General features: G+C 44.3%; 1 protein-coding gene across 1 annotated transcript in view; it reads right to left on the reverse strand.

Annotated features, from left to right (window-relative positions):
* Positions 1-623: 623 nt before the first annotated feature.
* SCARB2 (scavenger receptor class B member 2) overlaps positions 624-16,376 on the reverse strand; it is a 39,638-nt gene continuing 23,885 nt past the window's right edge. Inside the window, exons 7-12 of the mRNA XM_034431238.3 lie at positions 14,523-14,701; positions 13,949-14,067; positions 13,470-13,543; positions 11,233-11,284; positions 10,229-10,387; positions 624-4,730 (exon numbers count right to left, since the gene is read on the reverse strand). Coding sequence (XP_034287129.2) covers positions 4,692-4,730; positions 10,229-10,387; positions 11,233-11,284; positions 13,470-13,543; positions 13,949-14,067; positions 14,523-14,701 — 622 coding nt within the window. The 3' untranslated portion in view covers positions 624-4,691. The remainder of the gene's footprint in view (positions 4,731-10,228; positions 10,388-11,232; positions 11,285-13,469; positions 13,544-13,948; positions 14,068-14,522; positions 14,702-16,376) is intronic.

Raw genomic sequence — 16,376 nt, forward strand, 5'->3', positions numbered from 1 at the left:
CTGAATAGAATCTTCTAACACAGCAGTTTTAGAAGACTTTGCATTGTGCAGTATTCAGTGCCAGTTCATAAATCACGCTGGTCATCTACCTTCCAAAACTAATTGTGAAATGCAGAAATCAATTTTTATTTTTTAGGTGTATGCAAAATAATACTTACGATGTGCATCATGCTTTTAGAAGTGTGCTTAATCAAACATTTCAACTAGTTATGATTCAGTGTCATGAATCTTCCTCCCTCCCTCTTCTTCCTTCCATTATTTCCTTCCTCCATTATTTCCTTCCTTCCTCCCTCTTCCATTATTTCCTCCTTCCCTCATTTCCTTCCTTCCTCCCTCTTCTTCATTCCATTATTTCCTTCCTCCATTATTTCCTTCCTTCCTCCCTCTTCTTCCTTCCATTATTTCCTTCCTCCCCCTTCTTCCTTCTATTATTTCCTTCCTCCCTCCCTCATTTCCTTCCTTCCTCCCTCTTCATTCCATTATTTCCTTTCTTCCACCTTCCTTCATTTCCTTCCTCCCTCTCTCCTTTCTTCTCCCTCCTTCCTTCCACCCGCCCCAGCTGAGCATGAAATGCATTCCCTTGTTTTGGTCTTCCCTTTTAAGACGTAAGAAAACAAAGAAACGAAAGAACAAAAACATATTTTACTCAATGCTTGGTATAGTTCCATCATGCCATAAAAGTGTGTTAGACTTCAGGGAGATGCAAGACTGTTTTTAAGGCCAGCACTTGTCATTAACTCAAAAACACAACCTTCGAAAAGCAGCTATGGCACAATCTTAGCTTCCCATCTAAAAAGGGTTAATATTAGTGTACCTTGTGCAACTTGTGGAATACAGAGAAATCAGCAGCTCTTTTTGAGTTAAGAGAAGCATTAGATAAATGTGATTAAAACCCAATCCTGTCCCTTACAGTTGAAGGAGGGCTCAAATCTTTCTAAAGAGAGCAGTCTATGGTTTCAGTCCGAGATTAGCTGGTCAACGCACACATCACCAACTTGCGTAGCTGCAGGACAAATATTGTGATGTCCAGTTGGATTGCCAGGAACCTGAAAATTCTTGGGAGCCTCAACGTCAAGAGCAGAAACAATGGCGAGCAACTGGCAAAGTGTGCCCATCGTTTCTAAATTTGTGCAAGAGAAGCGAATAGGCCTCAAGTACCAGCAGCAATTGACCTTGTCCAGTCAAATTAGAAAAATACGTTCAGAGAAAAGGCTGTTTGGAGACTGGATCCTGAAGTTTGACTTTTTAAATTTATCCATCGTCTTCAGCAGCAGACAAGTTTGCCCGTAATATCGGTTTCAAGAGGAGGGAGCCTTTATCCTTGATTTTTTTTTTCTTAACAAGAAACCCCAAATCATCCATCATATGATTTATAGTCAGCTATAAAAGATGCTTAAAATTAAACAAGCAACATTCCAAGCACTTTTTAGGGCCTTGAGATTTGATTTCATTACCGACTTCACAAGCAGCTCGTACCAAAATCCGATTGTGGTTCTCCCTTCCAAATTGTCTTAAATCGACTAATTTTTTTGAGAAGAGGAGAAACTAGCCCTTTGATTTATTAACAGCTATTGCAAACCTTTGCATATTTAAAGCTGCTCCCCAGAGAGTCCATTGCTAATCCCACATCTGGTCACATCTAGTTTTCAACATGTCAAAACAAGAGGCCAGCGACAGAAAAGAATATTTGTAGCTCAAGGTTGAATTGCGGGGTCTTTAATGTTCTCTGAGCTTGGAGGTTTTCTTGCAAATGTTGCACTACCCAACAAGCCAGCTCTATATAAACATAGAGTAAAGTAAATCCCCACCCCCTTTAGCACTGATGATGTTATCTAGCTGGGCAATGAAACGTCTGCAAGAAAACAGCCAAGCTCAGGGAGCACCAAGGACCCCAAAGAGACTTAACAGGCCAACTTTTCAGAAGGTTGGCCAATTTTTTTGTAATTGTGACAGAACTCTCCTTTGAAAGCAAGAGTGATTTCACTGTGCCTATAATCTGCAAGTTATATCAGTCCTAGGCTAAAAGCTATCCATGCAAAATAAGCCAGAAATTCACAATCTTGACCTACAGATACTGTGTAGTACATCTCCTGGGCTCCCAAGACTGCAATATATTATCGTATATTCTGTTCTTTTGGCTTCTTTGTCCCTGCAGATATTCAAAACCATCTCTCTTCCTGCAAGAACTTATGCACTGTAACATGACATTTTCATTTCTGAGCTGAAAAAGCTTCAGATTTTAACGTCTCAGATTTAGGTTGCATAATTTGCCCAACCTCCGAGGAAGCCACTAGGGTTTCACCAGCGGTGAAATGCAAAGAAAATTTTTTTGCTACCGGTTCTGTGGGTGTGGCTTGGTAGTGGTGGGGTGTCATGTGACTGGGTGGGCGTGGCCAACATTTTTTTTAAAAAAATTACTTTTTAAAGCATTTTTTACTACCGATTCGCCTGAACCGGTAGTAAAAAAAAAAAAATGCTTTAAAAAAGTTTTTAAAAAGGCTCCAATGATCATAGCTGCGCTGTGCAACACGATCGTCAGAAACTTTTTAAAAACCTTTTTAAAGCATTTTTTTTATTACTGGTTCTGGCGAATAGGTAGTAAAAAAATGCTTTAAAAAAGTAAAAAAAAAAAAAAGATTCCAACGATCACAGATGTATTGCGCGATAGTCTGAACTTTTTTTAAAGCATTTCACCCCCGCTCTAATCTCTTAGATTAATTCTACAACAGAAGTCACCTTCAAATTTGGCTAACTTCCCAGAACTCTTGCCTGGCACAACGGGTGATGAAATGCCCAGGCTGGGTGGGATCCAGCAAAGCCATTTTTACGATGAAGTTAAAGGAATACAGCGGACACACAGCAAAAGCCAGGGGAATCCTTCCTAATCCAAAGGGAAAATTTAAGATGGCAAACGGAAGGAACCACTTCATTTCTAACAATAGGATTCTAACAATAGGGCATTTGGGAACTATGAGTTTCATAGTGTCTTCAGGTAATACTCAAGTGATAAGATATACTACAGAAAGGAGAGGAAAGCATTAGGGACACAACATCTCTTTTCGCTGCTTAGTTAGTAGGAAAAAATTGGTATGAGCTTGACTCCTTGGTGTCTTCATGGACATCCATGTTGTTTTCTTGGCAAAAATATAGTTTGCCACTGCTTTCTTCCAGAATTTTTTTTTTTTTCCAACTTCCATGATATGAGATGTCTTGGGTTTTTCCTTCTCATCTCCTAATTATCCGAATTATCAAGCAGAATGTATGACTCCCCCCAAAGCAGGATTAGCCAGATGTTACCACACCAAGATTACTGGCTACTATCTTATTTTCAGGACCAGCTCAAAAAGGATCCCAGCTTCCCTTTATCAAATCAGTGCAGTTTGCTCGACAAAGACGACGGATTCCTTCTCATTCCCTCCAGTACAAGTTGAATGATCCTGTAAAACTTCTCTTTTTCCCCCCCTCCTCACGTTATCTTGACAAATCGTAGGCTTCGGCCTGCAGGGTTGAAATTCCATTTTGGCTGTTCATTGTGAAGACTCTGATCCCTTCTTTATTTTTTTATTTTTTTTTCCAAGTTGAAAGGGGAAATCACGGCACACCTGGATGTCTCTGAGGGAAGAGGCCTTTAGAGCTTGAAAAAAAACCCTGGGTGCCAGGTTAATAAAAGCCGAACTGAGCCTTTTACTCAAAAGGAAATTTTTAAAAAAACGAACACCGAATGGGACATCCAATGGCCTGAACCAAAAATAGGAAATTTCCTGGAGTATATAAAATTATTCTTTGTGTGTGTGTTTGTGTGTGTGTGTGTGTGTGTGTGTGCATGTGTGTGTCCTTTTCCGGTGCAAAGTTTTACACTATGGGAAAAGTAAAACTCCTAGGTAGATCCGAGCCATAGGATTCACCAAGAAATCAAATGATGGCAGGATAAGGGCTGTGCTAGCAAATCTCCTAAATCAGGGGTCAGCAACCTGCAGCTCTGGAGCCACATGTGGCTCTTTCATCCCTCTGCTGCGGCTCCCTGTCGCCGGTCGGCTCCACAATTGATAGAGCTTTCAGTTAGGACAGGTAGAAGAAAAAGGACGCCACGCTAGGAGGAAACTCTATGGTGGGAGAATCGGACTTCCGGTCGGCATAGGAAAAAGGACATCGCGCTAAAAGGAGATTCTATGGTGGGGTAACTGGACTTCTGGCCAGCTCCAGAATTGAATGGGGGGCTTCCGGTTAGGACCTTTGTGGCTCTTTGAGTGTTTAAGGTTGCCGACCACTGTCCTAAATTAATAAGGATGTCACCAAGGCTGACGTCACCTTTCATGTGACCTCATGTCACCTCCAGTAAGCCAGCAGGAAACTGCAGATGCAGGTACAACTCCATAAGTCCAACAAATGGTGGAAGTGTAGTGAAATACTACTGCTATTTTCACACTCTGGGAAAGCAGTAGCAAATGGCGTCCAACCGACTCCTTTAAAAAGTCTGTAATTCTGCCCTCTGTTCAGGTTCCGTTTACAATTGTCCACCTTCCTCGGAAGCAGATGGTTACTAAACGCTAAAAAGAGGACTACTTCAAGGGTGCCGTTGAAGTGGTAGGTTCTGGTGGCAGTTAAAAACGTTTGCCCTGTTCAATCATCATGGTGAAGCTCTTTTTTTTTTTTTTTTTTTTTGTAAACCTGGCATGGTCGGGGAGATCGAGTTATGTCCGGATAAGTGGAGCTTGTTCGTCAACGGTACCCTGTTGTTAGGGGGAGGCAAAAAAAGAAAAGAAAAAGGAGTTAATTTACAGATTGTGTTTACGCAACCCATTTCATTTATTGACTCCTGCAACTTTTCTGGAAATGGCAAAAGAATCCAACAGACTTTTCTCAAGTCCTGTTCACAGATAAATTGTTGATAAGTGGACTCTAACTAAGAGCTGATCTGATACCTGTGTTTCCCCGAAAATAAGACAGGGTCTTATATTAATTTTTGCTCCAAAAGACGAATTAGGGCTTATTTTCTGGTTAGGTCTTATTTTCAGGGAAATACGGTACTACATGCGTCCATCTGGTTGACGATCTTAACGGGCTTATTTTGGGAGTAGGGTTTATATTACGAACATCCTGAAAAAATCATGCTAGGGCTTATTTTCAGGCTGGGTCTTATTTTCGGGGAAACAAGGTAGAAGAGAATATTTGCAGCTCAGGGTTGAAAGGCGGGGTCCTTGATGATTCTCTGAGCTCGGTTGTTTTCTTGCAGATGCTTCGTTACCCGACTATGTATCAGTGTTAGAAGGGAGTGTCTCACCAACGCTGAAGTGTCTCACCAACACTGACAGGGCAAGCCACTAGTATCTAAAAACACAGGCTGATTTTACCATAATTTCAACTGGGAAACTGTGAGACCAAGCTAAATCCAAAACCGCTAGAGAATTCCTGGAAGCCTGGCACTCAAGACAAATCAGCCATCAACAGGCACACAGAGGTAAACAATGTCTACATATCATTCAAAAGAGACAATCAAAAAGCTAAAAGGCCACCATACCTCCTCCTCCCCAGCAATCAACATCCAGATAATCAGAGATTAACGCCAAGATTAATATTAGATCATCAAGCAATAAACAATTCCCCAGTCAAGGAACTATCAAACTCTGACAAACAATTCAACCATAAACAATAATCCAGTCGAGGAACCATCCAGAACACTCCATCAATATTGACAGGGGAAGCCACTTGTATAGAAACAAGAGAGTGACCCCCACTCCTTTCTAGCATTCATGGTGTTACCTAGTTGGGTAATGAAACATCTGCAAGTAAACAACTGAGCTCAGAGAACACCCAAGACCCCACAAGGACCCTCTGAACTATCTGAGTAGATCGATTTAGTGCCGTGATGGCGAACCTATGGCAGGTGTGCCACAGGTGGCCCACTTTTTGGGTCTTCTGGGCCCACCAGAAGTAGGGAAACAGGCTGTTTCCTGCCTCCGGAGGGCCTGGAGGGGGGTGGGGAAGGCCCGCTTTTCTCTCTCACCTGGCTCCAGGGCCTCTCTAGGACTCTGGGGAGGGCAAAAACTACCTTCCCCCCCCCGGAGATCCTCTGGAGGCCGAAAACGGCCCGTTTGACAACTCCCGCTCCCCCCTCCTGGCACGCGATGGCAAAAAGGTTAGCCATCACTGATCTAGTGGCGTTGAGTTCCTAAGACAGTCCTATTTCAGAATGCATGGGAAGGATCGTATGTTCAAACGTGTTTTTAATTCAATTTCTCCTGGCTGGTGAGAAACTGGTCCAGCAGGGAGATATATTTTTTTTAGCCAAACTGTATTTCTCTAAAGCTGTTTTATTCCTTAAGGCCAGAGAAATGCATTGGGTTGTTTTTCCCCCACCCCAGTTTCCATGGTTTCTACTCAAGCAATGAATCCGAATAGGAGAAGACTACATTTGCAAGCGGATTAACCTGAATTCAGCTGAATTCACCTGACCTGCAAAGTTTAGGTTAATATCTGTGAGCCTTTTAATCTTTTAAGCTCTAAAAACATTGGACGAGGAATGAGCGCAACTTACCTTTGGGTTCCAATGCTGAGGAGATCATCTCTTTTAAAAAAAAAAACCCTACCTTGCCTGTTTCACAAGACTATGTAAAAAGAACCAAGAACCTTAAAAAAAATTAAATCCAGCCAATAAAGAAATACCTTCACCAAGACCACTATTAGAACAAAACTCACCAAATCCGTACCATCCCCGAAGAGCAGTATTTATATATAGTCCAGAAAAGCAATGATGAGCAATTACAACTTCATCCAAAACCCTTGTAGCTTTTCTCCACTCTGGCAGACCAATTTAAACCCTACAGACCCATAGACCAGAACCCAAGAGGTATCCCCACACAGAAATATTGGGGTTATTCTCACACTTGAGGGTCCCTGTTTAGAATACGAAGCACCCCAGAAGCCAAAGCAGGAAGTCCTTTCCTCAAATGTTTCTCTCCTCGCCTGTACTGTGTGACTAGGTAGCCCCTGGACTTACGATCACCCTTGCGTGCAAAATTTCCGTTGCTAAGCGAGACACTTGTTAAAGTGAGCTTTGCCCGTTTCACGACCCCCGTTGTTGAGTGATTCACCGCCATCGTTAAATTAGCAACACGGTGGTTTTAAGTGAGCCTGGTTCTGGCTTGCCAGAAGGTCGCAAAAGGGCAACCAGGACAATGTACACCGTCATAAGTACGAGCCAGTTTGCCAAGTGTCTGAATTTTAATCACCTGAACTCTGGGGATGCTGCCACGGTCGTTAAGGGTGAAAAACGGTCGTAAGTCACTTTTTTTCCCAGTGCCGTTGGAACTTCGAACGGTCACTAAATGAGCTGTTGTAAGTTGAGGACTACCTGTATTATGGGTGCTTGATTTAAGACTGGGGGATCCAGCTGCTCCTCAGTCTCTGCAGGGGCCCACATAATAAAAGGTAAAGGTTCCCCTCGCACATATGTACTAGTCGTTCCCGACTCTAGGGGGCGGTGTTCATCTCCGTTTCAAAGCTGAAGAGCCAGCGCTATCCAAAGACATCTCCGTGGTCATGTGGCCGGCATGACTCAACACCAAAGGCGCACGGAACGCTCTTACCTCCCCACCAAATGTGGTCCCTATTTTTCGACTTGCATTTTTTACGTGCTTGTGAACTGCTAAGTTAGCAGAAGCTGGGACAAGTAACGGGAGCTCACCCCGTTACGTGGCACTAGGGATTCGAACCGCTGAGCTGCCGACCTTTCGGTTGACAAGCTCAGCGTCTTAGCCACCGAGCCACCACGTCCTTATAAATGTAGTGGGGGGGGAAGGGATAACTTCCTAGGTATATGTTGGCTCTTCAGGATGGACCTGACCAGGAAGCCAAGAGTTATGAATGCTCACGTGACTTTTATGATAAAAGTTCCCATAAGAGAACTTTGCAAGTTTGAATGCTCTTCCTTTCTTCTTCCCTTTGTCTTTGTGAGAACTATACAGAGCATCCCAAAGATGGCTTTTCCCAAGAGGCAACTGGACTGTCTGGTTTTTATTTGAAGATGTTTTGCTTCTCACCCAAGAAGCTCAGAGCTCATTAATCAGATGAACAGAGTTGGAAGGGATCTTGTAGCAGTGATAAAATCCATTTTTTTTATTACCGGTTCTGTGGGCGTGGCTTGGTAAGCGTGGCGTGGCGTGGCTTGGTGGACGTGGCGTGGCAGGGGAAGGATACTGCAAAATCTCCATTCCTTCCCCACTCCTGGGGAAAAGATATTGCAAAATCTCCATTCCCACCCCACTCTGGGACCAGCCAGAGGTGGTATTTGCCGATTCTCCGAACTGCTCAAAATTTCCGCTACCGGTTCTCCAGAACCGGTCAGAACCTGCTGGATTTCACCCCTGCATCTCTTTGAGTTGTAGGTCAGTGATGGTGAACCTTTTTGGCACTGAATGCCCAAACCGGAACACGCATGCACGTGTGTGCATGTACGTGCACCGGAGCACCGGAAACCCAGCTGGCCTGCGTGCGCATGCCTGGTTTTTTGGCCATTTTTGGCCCGAAAAACAGCCTGAAAAATGGCCTTAAAAAGGACCTGAAAACAGCCCAGAAAAGGTCCAGAAAGGGCCCAAAAAACGGCCTGGTTTTTAGCCATTTTCAGGTCGTTTTTCCGGTGCTCCGGCGTCCACAAAGATCAGCTGGCCAGCGCTCCGGCATGCACAAATACTAGAAGAGCAGCTGGCGACGGCGTGCTTACCCACAGAGAGGGCTCTGCGTGCCACACGTGCTAGAGGTTCGCCATCATGGTTGTAGATCATCTAGTCCAACCACCTGCCCAAGCGGGAGACCCTACACCACTTCTGAGAAGAAATGGAGAACGTTCTTGGATGAGAAGCGAAATGTCTTCAAAGAAAAAAAAGAAAGAAAGTCCAGTGGCCTCTTGAAAAAAAACACCTTTGGGACAAGTGTGACCTGGATGACGGAGAATCTCCATAGACATACAGAGAGAGTCCTGCTTGAGACGTTTTCTCAAATTACACCTCTAACCCAGACTCTGGTTTCTTTTATCCGACCACCATCTTGGTACCACCATCTTTCTTCGGTACCTCAAAATTACTCCTACTCTCCATGACAAGCAGTCCTCAAATTACGACCATTCGTTCAGCAGCCACTTGAAATTACAAAGGCTTCCTGGTGTTTGGCCCTGGGTGAGGGGGGGGCTGCCATATGCCCCACTGGGGAAGCTTGCTGGCTGGGGAATTCTGGGAGTTGAAGTCCACGCATCTTCAATTTGGCCAAGATTGGGGAAACTGATCTAGGTGGCGTTATTTCGTTGGCACAGAGAATGGCTTACATGGCAAGCCATATGGAAATACAATTTTTATGCAAGCGCCAGCCTTAAAAAGTAATAAACTGCCTGACTTAATCTAAAATATCATCTTAAGTGTTTTTTGTTTTGTTTTTAAATAGCTCCAGCTAAGCCGTCGCAAGGCTGTTGCAATCTACCAGGAGTTGAAAATGGGGTAACCCAAGGCCTAGGTTATTAAAGCAGAACAATTTAATCTCAAAACTGGTTCACACATGTATATTTATACTTCGTGATGCTCACAGTTCCGAATAGTCCCTGCTTGAGCCCATCGTAAGGGAATAATATTCATTTATGCGATACAGTTTTTAATTAACCAATAGGAATTTCTGCACCCATAGAAGTTACAATGCCAATAAGTGGCTGGTACATGTGCAAAACTAGGCTTTAAGATTTCAGAATTCTTAAAAGGAGAAGCTCCTTGTTGGCACTTAAGTTTGGAGGCACCAGGAAGAGACAAATTTTGCGTGTCTTACCATATGATACAAGTCAGCATCAGAATGTTGCTGAGACGCATTTTATTGTGGGTCTATTAAACCTTTCACCTAGAATGAACAAGTAGGTTGGTGAGGAAGGAAGGGAGGGATGGCGAGTGGGAAGAAAAGAAAAGGGAGGGAGGAAGGAAGGGGATGGGTGGAAGGGAGGGTGGGTGGGAGGGAGAGAGGGGCAGGATGGATGGATGGAAAAAAGGAAAGAAGGAAAAGACAGGAAGGGAGGGAGGGAGGGACTGGATGGATGAAAGGAAGGAAGGAAGAAGGAAGGAAGGAAAGGAAGGAAGGAAGGAAGGAAGGAAGGAAGGAAGGAAGGAAGGAAGGAAGGAAGGAAGGAAGGAAGGAAGGAAGGAAGGAAGCTTTTAAACTAAAATAACGGGGAAATGAACAGACCTACAAGCAGCCTTACCTCCTCTTTTTTCCCTCTGGGCCAATAGATGACTGCCAGAAACACTGATCCACAAATAATTCCCAGTGCCAGCATGATGAATGGGACAGCTTGGACCAGACTGGATTGAAGCAGAGCCGCCCGGAGTTTTCCTGCATTTACATCGTCAAGCAGAAAACTCTGAGAAGGGAAAGAACGAAGAAAGAGCTGGAGAAGGAGGACACAACTTGGGATTGATCTGCACACCACCAGGCTTAAAGTTGCCAAGGTTGGAGACCCCCTGCTCTAAATGGAAATCATCCTCGGCTCCATTTGTTGAGAAAGGTATAGTTTTATTAGCACTTATATACCGCTTCACAGCTCTTTACAGCCTTCTCTAAGCAGTTTTACAGAGTCAGCCTATTGCCCCCCACAATCTGGGTTCTTATTTTACCGACCTCGGAAGGACAGAAGGCTGAGTCAATCTTGAGCCTGGTGAGATTCGATCTGCCAAATTGCAGGCAGCCGGCAGTCAGCAGAAGTAGCCTGCAGTACTGCATTCTAACCGCTGCGACATCGCGGATCTTAAGAAGTGCATTGCAGTAACGCACACCCAGAACTGACAATTGTTCGCCTAAATCCCTAAATTCAACTTTTCTCTCCCCAACTGCTTCCCATCGCTGACCCCCACCCCCACCCCTGTGACCAATCAGGTTCAAGAAAGATGTTTTCAGAAGAGTTGATATGCAGCTGCCTTCTTCTCCCAGCTGGATGGCCTTGAGGCAGCATCTCCAGGAGATACAGCCGTTACTTTCGCTTTCCCCCAAGCATTCCTCCTCCCATCCACTCTCCCCAGAGTTCATGGCAGGCTGTCACTGTCACTGCATGGCAATGAAGAACACAAGCAGGCGTTAAGGTGGCAGCTGACAGAAATGTCCAATTTGTTCTCATCCGCCATGCATCAAGTTTCCGCTTCCCTTCCCAGATTCAGAGAACTTCCTTACGATACCAGGGGTGAAGGTGGGGGGTGTTTGATCAGTGCTTACCTCATTTACAAACATCACTGGATAGGGCATTCTTTTGATACTCCCCGTTTGGCTGAAATAAGACAAAAATATAGATAAAACCAGAGTGTTCTCTAGCGATACTCAAGAGAATGATCCTGCTTCAAGGGCCACATGATGGGAAAGCATCTCATTAGCCTTCAGAGCTCAGGAAAATGGGATATAGGTTGTCCTGGTTGAGCAACCACAGTTGAGATAGGCAACCCAGTTGTTAAGCGAAGCAGATGCCTAAGGGAAACTGCAATTGTGCTGATAAATGTACCTCAGCTTTCCTTTGCGTTATAACAGAATAATAACAGAATTGGAAGAGATCTCTGAAGTCTTGCAGTCCAACCTCCTGCTCAAGCAGGCGATCCTATACCATTTTGGACAAATGGATATCCAATCTCTTCTTAAAAGCCTCCAGTGATGGAGCACCCATAACTTCTGAAGACAATCAGTTCCACTGATTAATTGTTCTCACTATCAAGGAATTTCTCCTTAATTCTAGGTTGTGTCTCTTTGTTAAACTTCCATCTGTTACTTCTTGTGCTTAGAATACATTGACCCCCTCTTTTCTGGGGCAGCCCCTTAAATTACCGTATTTTTCGGAGTATAAGACATACCTTTTTCCCCCCTAAAAGGGGGTGAAAATTTAGGTGCATCTTATACACCGAATGTAGCCCCGCCCGCCCACTGGCCCCCACCCTTTGGCCTCTGCCTCCTTGCAAGCAAACAGCATGAAAAAACAGCTCCTTTCCGCTTCAGCACAGCCTAATTAGCACAAGTTGATTGGATCGGCCTCCCGACTCTCAGCTGATTTGCTCTCAGCCGTTTTGCACAGGGCTCTGCTGCTTGCTGCAAGGAGGTAAATTGCTGGAGCAGATTTTTTTTTTCCTTGTGCTAATCAAGCTATGCTGAAAACGAAACTGAAACTGAAGCAGGCTGTTTGCTGTAACGAGGCAAAATTGCTCAGAGGTAGAGGGAGATTTCTTATTCTTCTTTTCCTCACCAAAAAAGGTAGGTGCGTCTTATACTCCAAAAAATACGGTAGTGGAAGACTGTTATCCTTTCATCCCTAGTCCTTCTCCTCATTAGATTGGACATATCCTCTTCCTGCAGTTGTCCTATGTTTTAGCCTCTAGACCTCTAGCAAGGCTGCTAAAGTGAATGATTGGTGGCAATATTTATTCTCCATCACCATCATTAGCTGGGGACAGCTGATAAACAAGACAGTAATTAAACGAGGCCTACTTGTAGTCACACAAGCATGAACCTGTTTGGAATGCAGACCAGAGGCAAATCTCTGGCCTTTCTCTTTACAACGAGGCCCCACCCCATCCTATTGCTCACTTAAGGTAAAGATAAAGGTTCCTCTCACACATATGTGCTAGTCGTTCCCGACTCTAGGGGGCGGTGCTCATCTCTGTTTCAAAGCCGAAGAGCCAGCGCTGTCCGAAGATGTCTCCGTGGTCATGTGACCGGCATAACTAAACACCAAAGGCGCACGGAACGCTGTTACCTTCCCACCAAAGATGGTCCCTGTTTTTTTACTTGCATTTTTTACGTGCTTTCGAACTGCTAGGTTGGCAGAAGCTGGAACAAGTAACGGGAGCTCACCCCGTTACACGGCACTAGGGACTCGAACCGCTGAACTGCCAACCTTTCGATCGACAAGCTCAGCCACTGAGCCACCGCGTCCCTTTATGTTATATTGCCCCCTTAGCCCCCCATGAAATGGGACATAATGCTAGAATATTTCCAGAGAAGGATGAGGTTGAGATCTCCAGCCCCATTTTAAACGTATTTTTCCTCAGAAGTGGAGATTAATTTAGCGAACCACCTTAAAATTGCCGAGGTTGGAAATATCGACTTACCCGGTGGCCAAATTCACTGCGACAGCATCAAACCCTATTTGACCATCTTATTTATTTATCGAAATCATTTTTTCATACTAACTGATTTGATTTTGGCTGCCCGTTTTGCTGAGCTCAGACTGTAAAGAGAGACGCTGAAACCAAACCACTTGTTGATTTTGTAAACTGGTTTTTCTGCTGAATATCTTTCTCGCTGTTTAAATATGCCAATGCATGATTTGCATGTATAAGATTCCTTTCGTTTTTACATACATTATTGTTCCATTAGTACATGCATTATTCTCCCGCTTAATGGAATGAATATATATGTATATATATATACACACAGCTAAAACACAGCCGGGTTCTTCCTCCAATACTTACATAAATTCAGGTATCGTTTCAACAAAAACATTGATTTGCATTCGTTTGTTCGCTCGCACCACAACTCCTGTCAGCTGAAAGGGAAAAGCAAGTGTGCTTTCACTTAAAAATCAAACGTATTTTTTCAGCCATTATCATCGCTTTACCAATCCAGTCCAAATCTAGTACGGGTAGTCCTCGACTTACAACCGTCCAAAGTTACAACAGCACCGAACAATGAAGACCTTATGTCCATTTTTTGCGACCTTCTGACAAGCAAAGTCAATGAGAAAGCCGCATTCACTGAAAGAATTGTATTATTAATGTAACATTTGCAGTGGTTCACTTAACAACAACCGTGGCGAGAAAGGTCATAAAACGGGGCAAAACTCACTCAACGACCATCTTGCTTAGCAACAGAAACATTTGGACTCGATGGCGGTCGTAGGTAGAGGACTACCTGTAGAAGATTTTGAGGTCGACAGAAACAAGAGACTTACTGGGTTAATATCGAGAAATGTGTCGTGCTTCTGTTTATTTGGGTGCATGCCGTCCACCGACTTGACGTACTTATCATCAGCATGGAAGAAATGTGGGAGCGATAAGAATATCGGGGCCCCTGTAACAACAACAGCAACAACAATAACAAGAAAACGGTTAAAAACAAACAAATAAGGAGGGACCCACGTATTTTTACAATACCTCCCATGCACACAACCGGATTTCAGAATTGTTTTTCAAATGCAGCATGTTGTCAATTCATGCTATCGTGCTCATCCATCTGTTAAAAATCAGGCCACCATTTACTATCCAAAATTCTGTAATTCTGGCAATTATAAAGTTGGAAGCTTTATAATTGGAAGGAAGGGTGGAAGGCTGAGTCAACCTTGAGCCTGGTGAGATTCGATCTGCCAAACTGCTGGCAGCCGGTGATCAGCAGAAGTAGCCTGCAGTACTGCCTTCTAACCACCATGGCTTATAAGACAATGACGTACGACAGAACTTCTCTGCTCCAAGTCGCAAATTGAGGACTACCTGTTAAAAGCACTTTGGTTCGGTTTGTGACTCACTTACCTTGTTTGCAAAGTGTGACATTCAGGATTCCAGACCCCACACAGTGCCCGGCAGGGACACAAAAGCCAGCGTTATCTGGATTAACCGAGGAATTGGCAAAGATTGCCAAGGGAGGTGTAAACCGGTAAGTTGGAATTCCCAAAACGGTTAATTCTTCCTCGAAGGTTAGATAGATGGATCTGGAAAAAGAACGAAATAATATATAAAGTCTGCTTTGGTTACGGCATGTACATTTGCAGAGATAACCCAGATTTGACACACCATATGAAGTTTGTTTTCGGTTGAGTGCACGCAAGGCCCTAAGTGTATCATGTTTTATTTATTTATTTATTTATTGATTGGTTCGATTTATATGCCGCCCTTTTCCAGAGACTCAGGGCGGCTTACAATGCGTTAAGCAATAGCCTTCATACTTTTGTATATACCTGCTTAGTAGGGCTTTCGCCCCCCCCCCAAAGCGGTGTTCTTTTTTTTATACAAAGTCAGCTTATTGCCCCCACAATCCGGGTCCTCATTTTACCTACCTCGGAAGGATGGAAGGCTGAGTCAACCTTGAGCCTGGTGAGATTTGAACTTGCAGTAATTGCAGGCAGCTGGTGCTACTTAATAGTACTTTAGTTTGCTGCACCACCAGGGCTCAAGCCACAATGGCTTGAGGGGTCCTCGGTGCTTGCCGAGCTTGGTGGTTTTCTTGCAGATGTTGCATTACCAAACTAGGTTATCATCATCAATGCTAAAAGGGAATGGGGTTTGCTCTTATTTTTATATGCTGGTGCAGTGGTGGCTAACCTTTTCCAGACTGAGTGCCCAATGCGCATGCGCCGAACCCCCCCCAAATGCAATGTGCGCATACCCCATGCACATGTGCGCCACGCCCCCTTCCCCATGTGTGGCAGAGATCTGACGACCAGCTGGCTGGAGGGAAACATGCGCACATGCTCAGAAGAGCTGAACTGGGGCAACAGCTTGCGTGCCCACAGAGATGGCGCTACGTGCCATAGGTTCACCATCAGTGCTAGTGGCTTGCCCTGTCACTGTTGGTGGGAATGTTCTTGATGGTTTGCTGTTAGCGTGTTTCTGTGCATTGGTAAGTATTTTTTGATTGTTGGGTCTTGTGCAAGGGTCTGCAACCTTAAACACTCAAAGAGCCATTTGGACCCATTTCCCACAGAAAAGAAAACACCGGAAGCCACAAAACCTGGGTGGGCGTGGCCAACTCGATGTCAGTCACTTCCACCAATCACATGACACCCACTCACCCCAGCCCTAAGTGAGTTTTGCCCCATTTTACGACCTTTCTTGCCACATTTGTTAAGTGAATCACTGCAGCTGTTCCAAATTAGTCACACGGTTGTTAAGTGAATCTGGCTTCCCCGTTGACTTCGCTTGTTAGAAGATCGCAAAAGGGGCTCACGTCACTAATACAATCATATACAGTCATAAATACAAGTCAGTTGCTAAGTGTGTCTGAATTTTGTTCCTGTGATCATGGGGATGCCGCAACAGTCCTAAGTGTGAAAAATGGGATGTCAGCATTCTGATGCTGCCATAAAAAGGAGGAGATGAGGCTTGACTTTTCACCTACTTATTTTCTCTGTAGATAATATCCCCTAGGAGATGGGATGGGAGGGGAGACATTCCTGTGGGGTGAGGTCAGAAGCTAGGGAGACTGACTTGGAAGATGGCCAATGAGAAGATGAATATTTCAATGGAATATTTCAGCAAAGATTAATTGTTTGGGAGTGCAATTTATTTGAGATGACACTGAAACCTGACACGGTCATTAAGTCCCTCTTTTTCTGTGTCGTTGTAAGTTCAAATGGTCACTGAACTCAACTGTTGTAAATCGAGGAT

This window comes from Pantherophis guttatus, chromosome 8 (assembly GCF_059756535.1).
Source record: "Pantherophis guttatus breed Tessera chromosome 8, ASM5975653v1, whole genome shotgun sequence".
NCBI lineage: Eukaryota > Metazoa > Chordata > Lepidosauria > Squamata > Colubridae > Pantherophis > Pantherophis guttatus.